This window comes from Lolium rigidum, chromosome 5, assembly GCF_022539505.1.
Source record: "Lolium rigidum isolate FL_2022 chromosome 5, APGP_CSIRO_Lrig_0.1, whole genome shotgun sequence".
Lineage (NCBI taxonomy): Eukaryota > Viridiplantae > Streptophyta > Magnoliopsida > Poales > Poaceae > Lolium > Lolium rigidum.
Genome location: NC_061512.1, coordinates 185,918,964 through 185,934,846, shown reverse-complemented (window position 1 = coordinate 185,934,846; position 15,883 = coordinate 185,918,964). Strand labels below are relative to the sequence as shown.

The 15,883-nt window shown below is 41.0% G+C and overlaps 1 protein-coding gene across 1 annotated transcript; it reads left to right on the top strand.

Annotated features, from left to right (window-relative positions):
• The first annotated feature begins 304 nt into the window (after positions 1-304).
• On the top strand, positions 305-15,575 carry LOC124656845 (malonyl-CoA decarboxylase, mitochondrial-like). Its single transcript, XM_047195512.1, has 14 exons — positions 305-539; positions 2,933-3,267; positions 12,042-12,733; positions 12,797-12,941; positions 13,020-13,110; positions 13,374-13,432; positions 13,511-13,588; positions 13,692-13,775; positions 13,933-14,111; positions 14,434-14,556; positions 14,674-14,746; positions 14,890-14,975; positions 15,051-15,135; positions 15,285-15,575. Exons 1-14 carry the CDS (start codon positions 305-307, stop codon positions 15,300-15,302), a joined length of 2,283 nt encoding a protein of 760 aa, XP_047051468.1. The 3' UTR covers positions 15,303-15,575.
• The last annotated feature ends 308 nt before the right edge of the window (positions 15,576-15,883 follow it).

Sequence of the window (15,883 nt, the reverse complement as noted above, 5' to 3'; positions counted from 1 at the left end):
TTTCGGGGTTGATTCTTGCTTGGATTTTTCACTAACAATATCTATTTCGGGGTAGGTTAATGCTTGGCTTTTGCACTCCAAGGACTCTGTTGCCGGTAATTGCAAGACCGGCACTAGTTTTTGGGGTCAGATAGCTGAAACCTTCAACTCTACCTCGGATCCTTCCCGTCATCGGACCTCGAAGCAGCTGAAGGATCATTGGAACGCCTACAACAAGGAGGTGTCCCTGTTCAATGCATACCACATCCAAGAAACAAATATGCGTCGAGTGGAGCGAGACGATGCTATGGTCATGAAGGCGGCAATGGAGAGGTACGCGAATGACAAAAGAGTGACTCAGCCGTTCAGAAAGCACCACTGGTGGGATGCTGTAAAAAATGAAGCGAAGTGGAAAGGACAACATGGTCCAGGTAGTGGAACCGACTCCACTTCCAAGAGAAGCCGTCTAGGACCTTCTGGTGAGTACAGCTCTAGCGACGCGACAGGCGACACGGAGGAAGAGCGTCCAACGGGCCGCGATAGGGCCAAGGCCGCAGCACGTAAGGGCAGGAGGAAGGGGAAGGAAACGTCATCAAGCAGTGAGGTAGGAAGTAAATCCTTCGCGATGAGTAACATGATGAAGGGTTTAGTGAAGGCTAAGCTATTCAAGCAATGGAACAAAATGAAAGACCGATCAACCGTCGACATGAACGAAGCAGAAAAGCGCAAACATGCGAAGGCCATGAAGATGGTGGAAAAAGAGCTTGGTCTGGAAGATGATGACGACGAGGAGGAGGAGCAGGAACAAGAGGAAGAAGAGTAGAATTTTTATTTATTATGTAATTTTTAATATTTATTATGCAATTTTATTAATTATTATGTAATCGGTAACATTTTAAGTTGAATAAAATAATTTCTTGCATTATTTTGAATGTCTAAACAAAATCGAGTGAAATAACTTAATGTGGAAAAGAAATGGTGATGTGGAGGAGAGAGAAGTGAGAGTGGGGACTATAGCCCGTGCATTGGCAAGGTGAGGTGAGAGTGGGGTGAGAGTGGGGTGAGAGTGAGGGAAAAAGCTGACATGGCGGGTGAGAGTGGGGTGGTGCATTGGCACCAGCCTAAGAAGGCAAAAGTATTCGATTTTACTCCCACATTTGTCTTTCGTGTGTAGATGAAATCTGAGAGGATATATCGACGGAAATTTACATGCACATACTAGACATGCATATGTATTTTTATATTTTTGAGAACTTTTTGAATTTCAGAAATAACTTTTTTTTAATTAAGCTCATGTAGCTCAGGATATATATGAACTTTCCATACACCCATGTAAATAAATTAAAATGTAAAGGACAATATAGAAGTTATTAACTGGCATGTACCTATGGCTCAAGCTTCATTAATTTGATCCGATCCATACTCATGGGTCTGAAACTTGCCTCAAAGAAAACCCATAAAGAAGTGGAGTGGATTATTAGAATCCAATATTTCCTATTATAAAAGTCTCAGCAGTGGATCATTTTATGATTTGGGAAGGAGAGTCTTGCAAGTTTGCAACGTGCCTGAAACGTTTGACATAATCACATAAATGATACACATGTTAATTATATCACCAAGGATCCACTTGTAGCCTTCCTTATATGGATCTAGACCTATAAATTTCATCGAGGAGAGGTCCATCACAGGGGGGGGGGGCGGATATGTTCCACTTGTTACCTCTTGGAGTTATTTCTATATTTCCAAGTTAGTCAGTAGTCTGGCTTAGCCTCCATAGACAAGCAAAAAAAATATAGACCCAACTGTTGCCGAAGATAAGTGTGCTAGGCTGTAGATCTACGACATACGACCTTGCAACACATCCAGTGCACGGCGTGCAAGATCTCTAGACATGAAGACCCGCATTTAGAAGCTTTGTTGACCTAACATGTCATGCCACACCAAGACTTTCACGGAGACTTTCCTGGAACATATGTACATTAAAGAAGGTTACAAGATCAACTTAACATGCAAGGCTTGTGAAGACCTAAGGTATAACATGGATACTCTGCCATCGACACTGATAGATATATGAAGACGATTCCACCGAAGACATCATACAAGTTACGACCTATGACCACCCCATTCCGTGCGAGGGTCCAAGACCTGCTTTTGTAGTCTCCATAGATATAAATCTTAGATATATTCTCATCTCCCGAGCGCAATTACAAGATTGGCGAGATCCATTCGGATCAAGTCTTGTACGCTCTTGTGATGACAACGTGGATAAAGTGTGAGTGAACTTCGTTTTTCTTTAATTCAGGCTTATTTTTGTACTCTTGGGCTGGATTGTCTTAGTTTTTAAGGAAAAACCATCGTGGCTAGCTTCATTAATATCGAACAATATATTTTGTAGAAGAGTTTTTTTAAAGGATTAGAAGAGTTTTCAAATACAACCAGAGATTCATCAACCTAATTACACAAGATTCGGACATAAAACTAGCCAATTAACGCTGTTGTAGCTATACAATCTGCATACCTCGCCGTGGCTTCATTCATAGTCTCTTGCCCTGAACATAACATCAACACCACCTCAAGTTTGGCAACTCTTAGGCCATCTCCAAGAGGGAGATCCAAATCGGCGTGTTAGGCTATTCATTTGCATCCGTTTAGGTGAGCGCGCAAACGTACGGATAGAGACTGGTGTCCATTCAGTCGTTTGGGTCGCACGCTGCACCCAACGCTACGGCCACCCATTTTGCCAATTCGGTCCAGACATTTCGTCGAACAGGGTGCGGGCACCGACTACCGCTGCTATGGGCATCGACCTCGGGGCCTTGGAGTGCGTCGCCGGCGCACGGTTGGGGTCAATAGATGAAGGCGACATCCTGTCATGGACTCGACCACCTCCGATGACCCATCCCGTGGTGGGTACAAGAACCGCCCCACCGGCATCACCATTTCGTATGCGCAGGGCGGGTACCCAAACGGGACAGTCGCCGGGGCTGTTGGGAAGGAAGCGGACAGGTAACGGAGGAACCGGAGCTTCCCGCCGAGGCTGTGCTGCGCGAGCGCGTTGTGGTTGTAAAAGAGCATGCCATGCTCTTGTATGGCCTTCGCCTCCGTTTGGAGGAGTTGGAGCTGCTCGGCTGCCCTTTGCCGCTCCTTCGCGGCGGCAGCCTCCCTCTTATGTTGATCGAGCGCTCTGCACCGCTCGGCATGCTTCTTGTTCTTCACTTACCTCTGCTCCGCGATGAGCTCGGGTTTCGCCTTCTTCGTCGCAGCCGTAGGCTGCGTGTAATATCCCAGGTAATGGGGTTACAACAATATAGGAAACAGATGTGTGCATTGCATTCATGCATAGAAAATCTGGAGAATTTTCGCGCTTTAAAGTAAAACAGTCACAGATATCGAAGTTTCACTTGACCTTGGTAGAATTGAAGTAGCTCATCAAGTCAAGCGCTATAAACCTCAATGTGACTTTGCTAAAACCTTGTTTTGGGAAAAGATGATTTGATCTAAGGGGTTAGATCAAATGGAACTAAAAATTAACACAACAACACTTTACTCAATGATTAATTGCTTGATCCCATAAAAGATCATAACATGGTATTCCTTGCCATAACATAAGAACATCTATTCAATTGGAAATCAAGTAACCATAAATGGAGAAACCATTCTTCATTTATCTTTTCCATGTCTTTAACAAATAAATATTGCTACCATGAACCTCATGGTATTTCTTGAATTAAACTCTTGAACTTAACCCCAACAAAGGCTTATCATTAAACCCTAGAGATGGGAGAGGTATATAACCAACAAAGAGATAAGAAGCAAACTCTAAATTATTAACACTTAAAAGTTAAGCAACTACCTTGAGGTACAATTGAATTCACTTTAAAACTAAATACCAAATATAGCAAAACCCAAGGACCTAAGTGCATAAAAGCCACACATTCTTATTGCCATCATAACTTATTAAATATGTGGAATATTACAAAACTAAATTCGTTTACATTACGAATTATAGTTTCAACTATTTGAATAAAATAAGATATGAGTACTTTGAAACTCATATGATCAAGCCTTGGTGAAATCAAACATCATCATTCAAAATTGGGGTATACTTCTTATTCATGATATTTTGACCCCAATTATAATATAAATACAATCACATATGATATAGTGACACACCCATAAGCATGAGATCATTCACAAGATATTTAGTAACAAAAGCCACTTGGCTATCCAAAAATAAATCACATGAGAGGATAATACCAAAGCCACATAGGATGAAAATATCTACATAGCTTGCATCCTAAGCAATGCCACCTCATGCTTAAAGGATTGCTATGGATAAGAGCATGACAACCAAGCACCTTACTCATCAAATTAAAACAAGAGTCATCCACCTATGTGTCATGATATTAGAGCATGCCCAAGCCTATAAAAGGAACCCTCTACCTCATTCATCTCATCATCTTGCACCATGATGCAAGAAACCCAACACATTGAGCCACTCCATAAAATAGTTAGGATCAAGATGAAGCAGCTAGGAGGTGGAGGCATGCCACAAGATACAGGTTTATCAGAATTCCTGAAGAACAAGCTACAAAAGATAGCAAGGTAGAAATCTTAGGCAAACTACATATTTAGTCAATCACATCATCATTCTTTGAGTAGAACCATAGATTATAATCCAAGTCCTTGTGGAGTGAGAGGGGTAATTGGTACAACCATATCTAAATATTTCTATTAATAACTTAGGAAGCCAAACCTTGATCATTATAAATTGTGTAGTGATCATAAACCCTAAGAACTTGAAGTAGAAGATATAAGCTCATAAGTAAAGCTTAGAGTTAAAGCCTATAATATATATGGTGAGAAACCATTCATCATTATAACCAAAGTTAACTATAAAAAGAATTATAGCTACTTTAGTTACTTTAACAATAGATTAAGAATATAATAGAAACCTATTGGTATAAGATAAAACCAATTCTCAAGTCCTTAGTAATTAAAGGAGAACATACACAACTAAGCAAGTAACCATATTACCTTGGTTAGGGGAGATTAAACCCTGTCATCCCAAGTCTATAAACTGGAATTATATCTCAAACCTAGTTTATACATCACTATGGTAATCATAATCTAAACCCAGGCCTTAAGTGAGATTCAAACCATGTGTTAATAGGTAAAGAGCATTCGAACCCTAATAGTTCATTAATCAAATTCTATGCTTCAATTATAAAACAAAAGAGCCACCTAATGCTAAGTCCTATAATTAAACCCATGTGTGGTTAACAACCATTTAACTTTGTAAGCAAGATCAACCATGATGGAAACCATACTTACTTAGATACTTTCAAAGATAATGATAGTATTACCCTTAAAAGGGGGCTATAATAGAAATTATAAAACCCTAATAAGTTGGGCTCACATAAAATCATATGTAAGTCATCCACTCCTCAAATAGAAATCAAATCTTAATAACAACCTCTAAAATACTATGAGTTGAAATTATCAACTCTATTAATTCCAAATAGATTTGATTCATATAGCAAAATAAATTAAAATGAGAATACAAACTCATGTTTAATTGCTATTTTGAAGAAGCTCACATATATGAACTTTAATCAAATATAAAATACTTTCTTCAATTGGGAGAGTGGTGCAATAGTCATTGCACTTGATAATCAGTAAATTAACATAATTGAGACACCTGCAAAAATAACAGAATTCAAATATGAATTCAAATAGGCAAATACAAAAAACAGAAAATTAAAAAAAAACAGAAAAGAAAAAGAGAGAAGAGAAGTGCTTACCAGGGCAGGCCGCAGAAGCCCAGCAGGAGTGCACCAACGCGGCCCAAGCCATCACCCAGGAGCAGCCCACTAAGCAGCCCACGTACCCTTCGTCAAAATAACGATGAGGAGTTCATCCTCATCCTCTCCAACGCGCATGGAGGACAGCACGACGGCGTGCTCGTCTTCTCCTCGTCGCTGGCGATCCCTCCTTGCTCGACTGCGTGACGAGGCTCGCTCCCGTGCCGTATAAAAGCTTCAAGACGAACCCTGGCCTCGCTTTCTTCCTCCTCTGCTCGATTTTCCCCAATTTCCGAAACCCTAGCCGCTCAGACGTCGACCATCGCCGTCGATTGAGGCGTTCCCAGACCTTGTCGTGACCACCAATAGCACCGCCATGGTCGACATGCTCTCTGTGCGGGAGGAATCGACCCTGAGTGTCTCCTAGCACCGTCAGCAACCTCAGCTTCCCGGCGACCGGCGCCATGAAATCCGGCGAACCAGACCTCCATCGACCTCGCCGTCACGCGCGTCGTACTCGCGGTGAGCCACTCTACCTCGTGGCAAGCTCGCCCTGCTCGATTACATGCCGTAGCGCCGCCGCATCGCTAGCCCGTGAGCGCCGCCGCAGCACCTCGTCGCCGGGCATGCTCCGGTGACCAAACCGGAGCGGCGCCACCACCGTTAGGTTCGCGTCGCCGTCCCGATTCCTATGAGCACCCACACAACCCCGCGGGAACCCCGTAGCGCCGTCGTCGTCGACGACTGGCCGCCGGCAGTGAGCTCCCAGGCCACGTCCTCAATTTTGACTTGGTCAAAACCGACGTGGACCACTGGCCCACCTGTCTGTGTGTGTGGGTAACTCTAGTCTGGGTAGGTTTAGTAGTTTTCTGTTTTAAATTCAAATCTCACAAATTGCTGCAACATTACAGAAATAAACCAAATTCATTTTAACTCTGAAAAATACCAAATGTGATATCAAAATTCTTAGAAAAGTAAACTCTATCCAATAAAAATATAATATGAAATTTTTATTTTTAATAAAAATTTAATTATTTTAAACTTCATAATTAAGCCTTTTCTTTAATACTTGATTGAATTAAAATTCAATAAATTAGGAAAACTTTAAAAATTAAATAAAAACCAGTAATAAATAAAGAAAACTTTAAAACTAATTTTCTTTATTTGTTACTTTTGTTAAATCCTTATTAGAAGGATTTAAACCCTAATTAATAATTACCTTAATTATTAATTCTTTAAAAATAATAAAAGGACAAATCCAATATTATTTTTATTTCAAAGTTATTAATAAGTTCAACTTTATTAATGAAGTTATTAACCCAAGAACTATAGGACAATTAGGAAACCCTAATTCCTTATGGAATGATAATATAACCTTATCATTTCATGTGATCCTAAAAAAAACCTAACCCAAATAGGAATCCTAACTCCATTAATATATATGAACCCTAAATTGCTTCTCAACCTAAACCTAGGTTGGAGCATGTGATCATAATAGTTCCTTTCAATCATAGAACCTTAGTAGCCACTAAATGTGTACCATGACCACATAAAATGTAGTAACCATCATTACTAAATTAGTATCCCATGTATTCATCTTCATCAGACCTAAATAATTAAGTGGGGTCAACCAAGTATAAAACCCTAGTTCCTATTCCAAAGACCACCATCCTTAGTTATCCATAATTAGCATCACACCATTGTGATGAACCCTAACAGTAACTACACCTACTATTTTGTATTACCTTCCCTACTCCACTAAACCCTACTAGTGTTGGATACCAATTATCAACCATCCTATTTAGAAGCCAATTATTCCTTACTTAACAGAACCAACAGTAAATCCTAGACAACCTCAACCTTAATTGTTATACTTCTTATTAATTAAGAAGTATGTTCTTCAAAAGTTATTCTTTTGAAGAAGATAAGAAAGAATCATCATCAACCCTGCTTATAAGGACCTATAAACCCTAGCCAACTATCACCAACAAGGTATACCACCTTGATAACAACTATTGGTAACTAAGTGTTTAGTCTTAATTCAACCATACAAGCCTAGTAGCTGATGAGTCCAACATTGTTGTGATCCATCTAACACTTACTCCCAAAAACTACTTGGAACCATAATAAATTATAGAACTCCACCAACCTAATTATCATACTTGTTCTTTATTAAAGAACATGTTCTTCAAAAGTTATTCTTTTGAAGTATATGATAATTAATCCTTAACCATGCCATCTAGTACTAAAATTGACCACTGTTCTTTACTTGATAACATTATGCCCATTCTCATTCTTTGTGTGCTCAATTGATTATTATTCTTTATTGTCTACCTGTTGATAATACCAAGTAATCACACCTGAATAAGAACCTTGTATGTGAATCACTCTAAAAGTGCAACACACCCTAAACCAATCATTACAACTCACTAATCCTAAATCATCGGGGTTAGGTCACGCTTAGAGCGATTGCATCTCATACTTATGCATTATTGCATCCTTGCCAATCTTTTAAACATCGTCCTTACCGGACGATGATGCTATTTCAGAATTTGGAGTTATTGCGTATCGAAGACCTTGCCTGCATAATCTTGCAGTCAAGAAAGGCAAGTTCATCACTTGCTCATGTCATTTGAGTATTTCTATCAAATTACTTGCAAAGTATTATGGATATCACTATTGCATAAAAATCAAAACCACTACTTTCATAACTAGGAATATGACTAAGTGGTGGGCAATGGAACCATGGATTGTGTTGATATGGTGGAGGTTCCATTGCACGGGTTTATATCCATCTAGGATTAAACAACAAATGTCGCCAGTGATTCTTGTGCCGTAATACCCGTGTTAACCATAAGATCCGGAGTGGGACGGAGTAGTCAAAAGTGTTTCCACCTCTCGTTCATCAACGGATGCGCTTACCGTAGCAGTTGTGACTGGCGGAACAACCGGAGGGTGGGGATCCCATTCTAATTCCCCACGGTAAAGCATTGCTTGCCGTAGCAGTTGTGTCTTGCGGAACAACCGGAGGGTGGGGATCCCATTCTAATTCCCCACGGTAATGCGGTCTATGATGGGTTGCAGCCACCGGCGTAGGAGTGTATGGTAAGAGCCCAGCGATTGTTGTCGTGGTCGGGGTCCACCCTGAAATTACGGGAATAATGGGACCGACGTGGACCCAGGGTCGGCGCATGCAACAACGGGTGGGTGTTCGAGGTAGCGGAGGAACATGATTGGCTAGACCTTATACCGGGCCTCACACCAAAGGAAGTGTGGACGGGAACATATGCCCGGTTGGCACCAAGGTTAAGATCTCTTATGGGTAAAGCAACACACCTCTGCGAGTGTAAAGAACCGTGACCTGTCACTCCTGTTCGGGATATGGAGCTGCGAACGCGGCGGAAAGGAGCTCCATGAAGTTCTAGTAAACCGGTGAAGGCTGACGGACATAGTTCTTCCGAATAAAAGCAACCTTTTGAAGAAATGGTTATGAAAACCTGCATTGGTATTAGACTTTACTGGTCTAATGCGTAGCTAGTGCATTAAACACCTCTTTCCTATAATGAACTTGTTGAGTACGCTCGTACTCATCCCACTCTTAAATCCCCTGCTTAGATATGGAGGCCACGATGGAGGATCTACAGTGCAACTCGAAGGCCGAGGAGTCAACAACTACTTCAAGGGACAGGAACCTGTATGAAGAGTCAAACACCACATACAACAAGTATAAAACTTAGCTTAGCAATAGAAAGGAACTAGTTTCCAAACCTAGCTCCTATTTAGCCAGAATCTATTCATAGCCTCTGTAGCTAGTTAAATACTCTACAAATAGAGTTCGTGATAAGACTAGTCTACGAGTCGTTCTTCTGGAGTTTATTTGCAGTTTTACCTCATTGTAAAGTAGGAGGCTGTGACGATCTTATGTAACAGAGTAAATGTTGTAATTCTATAGACATGCCTTGGACCCGCATATGTTTCTGTTGTACCACTCTGAGCGATATAATACTAGTGGAACGGTGTTTCATTGGTATTATATCAGACTTGCATACTACACCATGCAGTGGTATGCCGGGTCACCACAGTTGGTATCAGAGCAAATGCTTTGACCCTAGGATTAAAACCCTTTAAAGGAGACCTATATGATTGGTAGTGTCTATAGGAAGTTGTCTTAGTTAAACCAAATCTTCTTATGACTTGAGATGGATATTCACTTGAGAATAATCCTGACACACTTGAGTCAACCTTTCCTATCTATCTTTCCTAAGTAAAATTAGCTAGTTAATCCCAGACATGTAGCACATCATTCAGTCCTTAAAACTATAGATGAGTAGACCATAGTTGGTATACAATACATGGTAGTCCAAAGAGAGGATACAACCATAAGGAAGATATCCTATTGGAAGATGTATACCAACATATGTTATTGTTAAGTACGAGTTGTCCAGACCTGTAATAGGAGTAATATCAAGTGATAAAGATAATTAAGATACCCTAATAGAGAATGTAGACCAAGCTAAGTAATGAGTTAGTAAAATATCTAAACTTGTAAAACAATTGATAACAAGTGAGAACTATGAGTCATGTGAGGTAGCATAGACCATGATGAGTCAATCATGGGAGATAAGGAAGAGAGATATGAATAAAATATGATTACTTACATGGTAGAGTTGTTAATCATATATGATTCACCTGAGAATCATTATGTGATGGAATAGAACATTATAAATACTTAGGAGGAGTACAATAAGAAGTCAGGTGTTCACCAATAGTGCAAGAATTATGTTCCAAAACCATGGGAAGTGTGCCAAGCACATCATGACCATAGTTTTATGATAATATAAACACTTGGAAGTGTAGGAGCTATATTTCCATAGTAGGTGTTTAGGGTAGCCATACTAGAACCTAGACATATTATGTGAGTTAGTCCTCAACAAAAATGGAAGTTAAGTAGTACTTCCAAAGAAAACTAGGTTAACTTGAACTATTCCAGACCACTTCGTGTCAAGTTTATCTCATTGCAATTGTGCAATTAAGGTAAATGTTGAGACAAATAGTAGAATCCCATATACTCGTGCTAAGTATCACAATATAAACCTATCTTATGTGGTGTTATATACTACACACCGAGCTCGATGTTTAGAGATGTCTTACTCAACAATCATATTCGGGCTTATGATGGTGTGTATTATATGCACAAAGCTTGAATCTTCTTGGATTTTATTGGATCTTCATTGTTTGACTAGATCCATACATGAAGTTAGACTTTGATATGCAAATGCATGTTGCAATATCAAGTCCTGACTTGATGCTATAGATCTAGAGGGTAATAGTATTCGTGTGAGGAAGTGACGAATTCTGTATATTTTGAAGACAAGATGAAGGTTCAACAGATAAAGGCAACAAAGTTGTGGGAAGCAACCACAATACTCTGAAGGAAATGCCAATCAACATTCATGCCTTACCTCAACAGAGGAGTACTTTAGTACATGAGAAGCATGAAGGGAAGAAATATGGTGATTATGGTGAAGCTGAAGCAGATCCATAGTCAACATAGAAGAGGGAATGCATGGGAAATCACTTACGATACTATAATCATAGTGTCAGCTAGTGGTTTTCTTGCAAAATAAACCCTGAATGAAGGAAGGTGATATATGAAAACATAGCAGACATAAGAAGACCATAGTCGATATCAGAAGACCCCAATTGGTATAGTATAAATACTGCGAGATAAAGGAGAAGATGTCTCGTCCAGCTGATCAGAACCTATAATAAAATCCATTTTTAGATATCAAATAGCCACAGTTGGTATAATAACCACAGTTGGTATAATAATCATTTAGTTGAAGGATTCACATAATATACGTGCGTTCGTCATGTTTCACGAAAAACCAATATTTTGTGTGGTCTATATATATAAAAAAGAAAGTTTATCTTGTGAAAAGCATTATTTTTAGCACTGAATTTTGTCTTTTTTACACATGTCACATGATAAGTCCATTTTTTTAAAAACGACTTTGTGAGCACGTAGCACGTGAAGATGTACGTGCGAACTTTTAGTTTCAATTTTTTTAAAAATTTAAAATGTACGTAAGATGCATTTCGAAATATAGGGAGCATATGCACCCATGTTCTAAAACACCGCTCCCATCTTTCTTCAAACGGAAGCAAATGATAAAGCGATAATAATTATGCTGTTGGACATTGACTATGGGCAGTACCAGGGACTGCTTGGTGACACCTGACGGCTGAACCCAACAGCAATGCTGGCACGAGTCGCACGGCCACCGTTCGTCCTCTGTCCTCACCGAGCCGCCAAACTCGCAACCGCCGCCCACGCTCGCCGGCGACACAGCTCTTCCTGACTTCCTCTTCCTCCCCTCGCCGGCGGCCGGTGGCGGCGACACTCGATCGCATCGCATGACCAGGAGCCAAACCCCGAAATCCCTCGCCGTCCTGCTCCGCGCCAGGATGCACCCGGACCCTATCCCCTCACCCCCGCACGCTCCGTCGCCCGCCGCCAGCCACGACCCGAGCGCCCCGCCCGCCGCCGCTGCCTCCTCGGTCCGCCAATGGCTCCACGCCTCCGTATCCGCGGCCTCCCCGTCTCCCGCCGCCCTGGACTGCTTCTCAGACGGGTACCGCTCCCTCGACCGCGGCGGCCGCCACGAGATCCTCCGGTCCCTCGCGACCGACTACGACGTGCCCCGGGCGCGGGTCCGCGACCTCATGCGCCAGTACGTGAGCGTCTCCGCCGCCGGGGAGGGTGGGGATGAACACCCGGTCGGCGAGAAGGAGGACGGCGGCGCCGCATCGGCGCTGTATCGTATGGAGCGTGGCCTCCGGGACGCGCTCCGGCCCAAGTACGCCGGGTTCCTTGAGGCCATGAACGCGCAGCCCGGCGGGCTCAAGTTCCTCGCGGTCATCCGCGCCGACCTCCTCGCCTTGCTGGGGTGAGATTGACACCCTTGCTGGTTCTCTCTGGTGTGATTGGCACTTACAGCTGTGCAATGCAGGGAGGAGAATGCTCCAGTGCTGCGTGCGCTGGATGGGTACTTGAAGGAGAAGCTGGTCACATGGCTCAGCCCGGCCGCCCTGGCGCTCCACCAGATAACCTGGGATGACCCTGCCACCTTGCTGGAGAAGATTGTGGCTTATGAAGTTTGTCTCCAACTCACGGTTAAATTGTTCGATGTGCAATCTTGTGGTTTAGTTGATGAATGTGTTCTTGTTTCTCAGGCTGTGCATCCAATCAGGAATCTGATAGACTTGAAGAGGAGGCTGGGCGTTGGCCGACGTTGTTTCGGTTACTTCCATCCAGCGATACCAGGTTAGTTGGAACATCAAAATTTTACTGAAGCATAGAAATTTTAACTACACAAGCATAACCAAATGTGTCACCGAGAGTTGATATTTAGCTGCACAACATCAGCAGTAGTTTCGTGCACATTCTTGATTTTTTTCTTAAGGATAATGCGCACATGTGTAACAGTTCTTTGTTAAACAGAGTTGATTTACAGTTTTCAGAGTGATATTTTGAGTCTGTTAAGCAACTTTATATGTGAGTGATGTTACTGTCTTCATTAACGCTAGGGGAGCCCCTGATTTTCATCGAAGTTGCTCTCCTCAAAGACATGGCCACATCTATACAGGTTATTAAACTTTGGCATGGTTTTTAAATGTGTGGTATACCCTACTCCTCTGCACCTTATGTTCTCTTTTCATGCCAGGAAGTTTTACTGGATGTCCCTCCAATTGCTGAATCTGAAGCTAAATGTGCACTGTTTTACTCAATATCATCAACCCAGGTAAACAAAGTCCTTATGGATTGTAAAATACGAAGCAAAGCAGCATGTGCTAACATGAGCGAAAAACTTGCATCTACAACTGATTGTCTATTGCTGTTGCCAGCCAGGATTATTAGGTATTAATTTGGGAAAGTTCCTTCTCAAGCGCGTCATTGACATGATGAGAAGGGATATGCCTTCAGTGCAGGTATTGCTTCTAATATATCGATCTTTGTTGTCTACAAATGAAATATTTGATGTAGCACTAACTGTAAACCTATAATTCGTCCTGGTAACGAAGTTTACTTTAGCTACAGTTACTGATACATTTAATATCATGTATTATTCCTTGGCTTCATATGCAGATCTTTGCTACACTTAGCCCAATACCTGGTTTCATGCAATGGCTTCTCGCTAAGCTGGCTTCACAAATAAAATTAGCAGAGAGAGAGTTGCAAGACGGTAATTCGTTAGAAATCGCCAGTTCTGCTTTCAAAGAATCCATCCTTCTCCCAGAGGAAGAGAAGCTGCTACAAAATGCTGTGTATGTTCCATATAAATATCTTGCAAATTTCACCTGACCCTGTTAAACCTTCTATTTATGTTTAGCTTGTCTTATCATTTTTTTGTTATGTTTTGGGATTTCCTTGCCATGAATCCACATGTTCCAGAAATGCCCATGAATCCAAGAACTTTCTTACTACTTTCTTTCAGTAGTTGAATTTTTATTTAAGAAATGGTTATTTTAACTTAGATTTCTTATGTTAATATTTTGACTACTCATTGGATTCAACAAAGAAAGAGGGTGAAGGGTTACACGTCGATTTGTTGTCATCTGTGCTCATACAGTTGTACTGTTGTTGCAGTGAACAAGTTGATAGTAAACAAGGAATTGAACTTTTGCAAGATATACTGACATCAAGCCAGTGGGTAAAGTCTGACAAATTATCTGCTGCGCTAAAATCTCCTCTTATGCGTTTGTGTGCAAGGTGTGTAAAAGGACAAGGACACATTTCATAAAATTTGGAAATTCTACCAACATAAATTTAGCATTATTCATTATATGTGAATTTTAGCAGCTGATAGTCTTCTCATTTAATGTATAGGTATCTTGCCAGAGAGAAAAAGCGAGGAAAAGCACTAGATGCTGTTGCAAACTTTCACTTGCAAAATGGAGCAGTAAGCTAGCCAATATCATCCCACGTCTTTCCAATGTTTCACTGTTGCTATTTCACTGTATGAAATTTGGGCTTAATTGTATTGAAGGTATTTTGAACAATTCAGCAGCCTTACCTAACAACTTAACACCACTTTCATGGCAGATGATTGAGAGAATAAACTGGATGGCTGACCAATCAGAGAAGGGCATTGAACAAAGTGGAGGTATCATGGTCAATTATCTGTACAGGTATGTTTTTTATTGAAAGAATTTCAATCCACATAACTTTTCGATGGCTTTCATGGATACTATCGATATGTTCAGGTTAGAGAATATAGAAGAGTATGCACTGTCTTATTCGGGTACAGGGCATATCCATGCTTCACCTAGCCTCTCCAAATATGTTGAGGTATGTTATACTCTTGGTTGGTATGAGATTTCTCATCTCATGTTATGATATGACGTTTTCTTCTTCTGTACTTCAATGTTATAACCTTCATCTGTTTTTATTCTACCTATGTATCCTCAGTGTCCTCACTGAAATATTCTGTAACACAGGAACAACCAGATACATGAGACAGAGATGCAGTTGCTTCCCATTGACACGTGGCCTATATGTGATACAATCGACGAAGATACTTTGCAATGATATAATACGACACATCTTTTCCGGTTTACTGTGGACGTTCCTGCAACATGTTTAATTTGGCAGTGGCTATTCTGAATACTTTCTGAAAGCCACAAAGGGGTACGAACAGATGACTCTGACTAGCTCTTCATCCCTTTTGTTTGGCAATTGTAACAGAAAATACAGCATATATACCTTGCACATGAACATGCAGGAATATACGATATAATGGCATTACTAATTTATAAACTTTTGATACATATCTATTTTTTTGGAGGTAATACGCGTCTCATTTATAGAATAAGTATGAGTAACAAGCCACGTAAACATCGACATGACAAAACTGAAAGGATAGGAGAACCCTAGCTTTTGCAAAAGGGACCTTCAGCCAGAAAAGAAAATTACTATCCTGGCCGAAGGAACCCTTGAGCAAAATATTAACGCCTGTCATATAAACTGGAAACATACGCACCATTATGTGTGTGCACACTACATTATAAGATCACATCTTCTATTAGTGGGGAAAAAT